Source organism: Orussus abietinus, unplaced genomic scaffold (assembly GCF_000612105.2).
Source record: "Orussus abietinus isolate OABI.00-Male unplaced genomic scaffold, Oabi_2.0 scaffold857, whole genome shotgun sequence".
NCBI lineage: Eukaryota > Metazoa > Arthropoda > Insecta > Hymenoptera > Orussidae > Orussus > Orussus abietinus.
The window spans coordinates 12,652-15,012 of NW_019394999.1; the positions used below are offsets into that span (position 1 = coordinate 12,652).

The 2,361-nt window shown below is 57.6% G+C and overlaps 1 protein-coding gene across 1 annotated transcript; it reads right to left on the reverse strand.

Annotated features, from left to right (window-relative positions):
* Positions 1 to 342: 342 nt before the first annotated feature.
* On the reverse strand, positions 343 to 939 carry LOC105702561. The gene is made up of 2 exons (XM_012430213.1): positions 818 to 939; positions 343 to 766 (listed from the first exon to the last, which is right to left on the reverse strand). The coding sequence occupies exons 1-2, from the start codon at positions 937 to 939 to the stop codon at positions 343 to 345; spliced, it is 546 nt and encodes a 181-aa protein (XP_012285636.1).
* Between the last annotated feature and the right edge of the window lie 1,422 nt (positions 940 to 2,361).

Sequence of the window (2,361 nt, forward strand, 5' to 3'; positions counted from 1 at the left end):
AGGAAGGATGATTTATCACCCCGGGTAGTGTGGGACTCCCACCGAAGTGTATACCCACTAAGACCACCTCCTCGTCTGCTCTCTCCTCCCGAGGGGCCTGGTCCCAGCTTGTCTGCATTTTCTCGCGACCCCCCAGGTTCAGCAGGTTTCTGCCCTCTCCGCTTGTACTGCTTATGTCGCCGCCTGTGTCTCCCTCACTCTTCTTCTTTCTTCGCTTTCGCGCTCTCTCTCCTTCTCCTTGGCAGCCATGACCGTCCCGATCCATGTGCTGATCAGCTTCCAATTGTCCGAGCTTCTCAGCATCAGCGGGACCATGGTGCTTATTTCGAGCCTCGCAGTTATCTACGCTTCCACCTGTCTCCTACCCTCTTCCCAGGCTGTGCACCTTACTAGGGTGTGTTCGGCGTCGTCCGGCTCCGAGTTGCAGTGGTCGCACTGGCCGTCCTCTCCCCTGCCGATCTTCTTCAGGTATACGGCGAAGCAGCCGTGTCCCGAAAGGGCCTGCGTGAGGTGGAAGTATGTTTCCCCGTGTGTGCGCGTGGTCCATTCCCTAATCGTAGGGATCAGGGACCTGGTCCAGTTTCCCTTCGCGGATCGACTCCACTCCGTCTGCCATGATTGCCGCAGCTCTTCTCTGGCGTCCATCTTCGCATCCCTCATCGTGGTCCCATCTTTAGTGGCCCTATACACTTCCGCCCTTTCCCTTGCAAGTACATGTAGCGGTGGAATCCCCGCCAGAACCCCCGCCGCATCCCCGAACACCGTTCTGTACGCCGCTGTGATCCGCAGGGACGCTTATCTGCGCACTCTTTCTAACATGGCCCTGGCCCTGTCGGTATCCAGGCAGCCCGCCCATAGTGGAGCCTCGTACATCACCACTGATACCATGACGGTGCACAGGACCCTTCTGCTGGCTCTAGGCCCCTCCAAGTTAGGCATCAGCCTTGTGAGGTCTCTGACGACATCCCCGCCCCGTCTGGCCACCTCCCTTATGTGGGCCCGAAATTCCAGACCCGCGTCGAGGGTAATGCCAAGGTATCTTAGCTCCTCGTTGCCATTTCGCTAGGCTATCTCGACCCCCCGGAGTCTGATGCGCGGGAGCTCGTCGCCACCTCTCCTTCGTGTCAGGATAATCGCCTCGGTCTTCTGGACGGCCAGATCCAGGTGCTGCTGTTTGAGCCAGTTGTCGGTCCGGTCCAGGGCCTCCTCCATCCTCTCTCGCAAGGCCAGGTTGTGCTTTCCCACGCCAATCAAGGCTACGTTGTCTGCAAATGCTATAACCTGGATCCCTTCGGGCATTTCCGTTCTCAGTAGCCCCTCGTATACTAGGTTCCACAGCGTGGGAGCCCTGTGGGACCCCGCACGACAGTACCCACGCCCTGTCGCCCCACCTTAGCAGCCTGTCTCTGAAATACCCTCGAATAAATTTTCCGAGGTACCCAGGCGCAATCGCATTGACCACCGCTAGGACCGTATCCCAACGCACGTTATTGAATGCATTGCGCACGTTTAGAGTCACCATGACGCACACCTCCTTACGTCTCCATGTTCCCATGGAGGTTGTCCTCCCCGTTTCAACCACCCTGGCCACCGCATCAACAGTCGAGACCCCCCTCCTAAAACCGTACTGGTTGTTCGACAGGCCTTTCTTCTCCTCAATCACTGCCTCTAATCTGGTGAGGACTATCCTCTCCAAGAGCTTGCTCCACGTATTGGTGAGGCATATAGGCCTGTAGGAGCTCGCCTCGCTTAATGGTTTGTTTCCCTTTCTGAGAAGGATCAGCCTGGCCTCCTTCCCACTAGTCGGCAACTCCCCTTCTCTGAGGCACCGGTTTAAGGTTCCCCGTAAGAGTTCGGGGTTTAGCTGGGCCACCAGCTTCAGGACCTCGTTTTGCACACCATCCAGCCCCGGGGCTTTTCTAGTTTTAAGCCTCTTCGACGCAGCCTGAAGTTCTTCGGTTGTTATCGCCTCGAAGTCCCCGCCCTCCGCGTCGTGATATCCTTCGGCTAGTGCCGGCGTCTGCGGGAAGAGGCTATGGGCCACATCGTCGACCCTTTCTTCGATTCCGGGTATCGGAGTGTTGTCCCGTATCTTCTTTCGGACAATTCGATATCCCAGGCCTCCCCTCTATCCACTTCTGGGCAGACCTCCGTCCACCATCTTCTTTTGCTTTCCCTGATGGCCCTAGTAAGTGCCCTTTTTGCTTCCTTGGCCTCCTCAATTTGTAGTGCGCTCCTCTCCAGACCACGCCGTCCGAGAGCCCGCTGCCGCCTCCTTCTGGCTGCATGGCATGCTCTCCACAGCGCGGCAATTTCATGGGACCACCAGCACTTAGCTCTCAGCCTGGGGGCTGTTCCTCT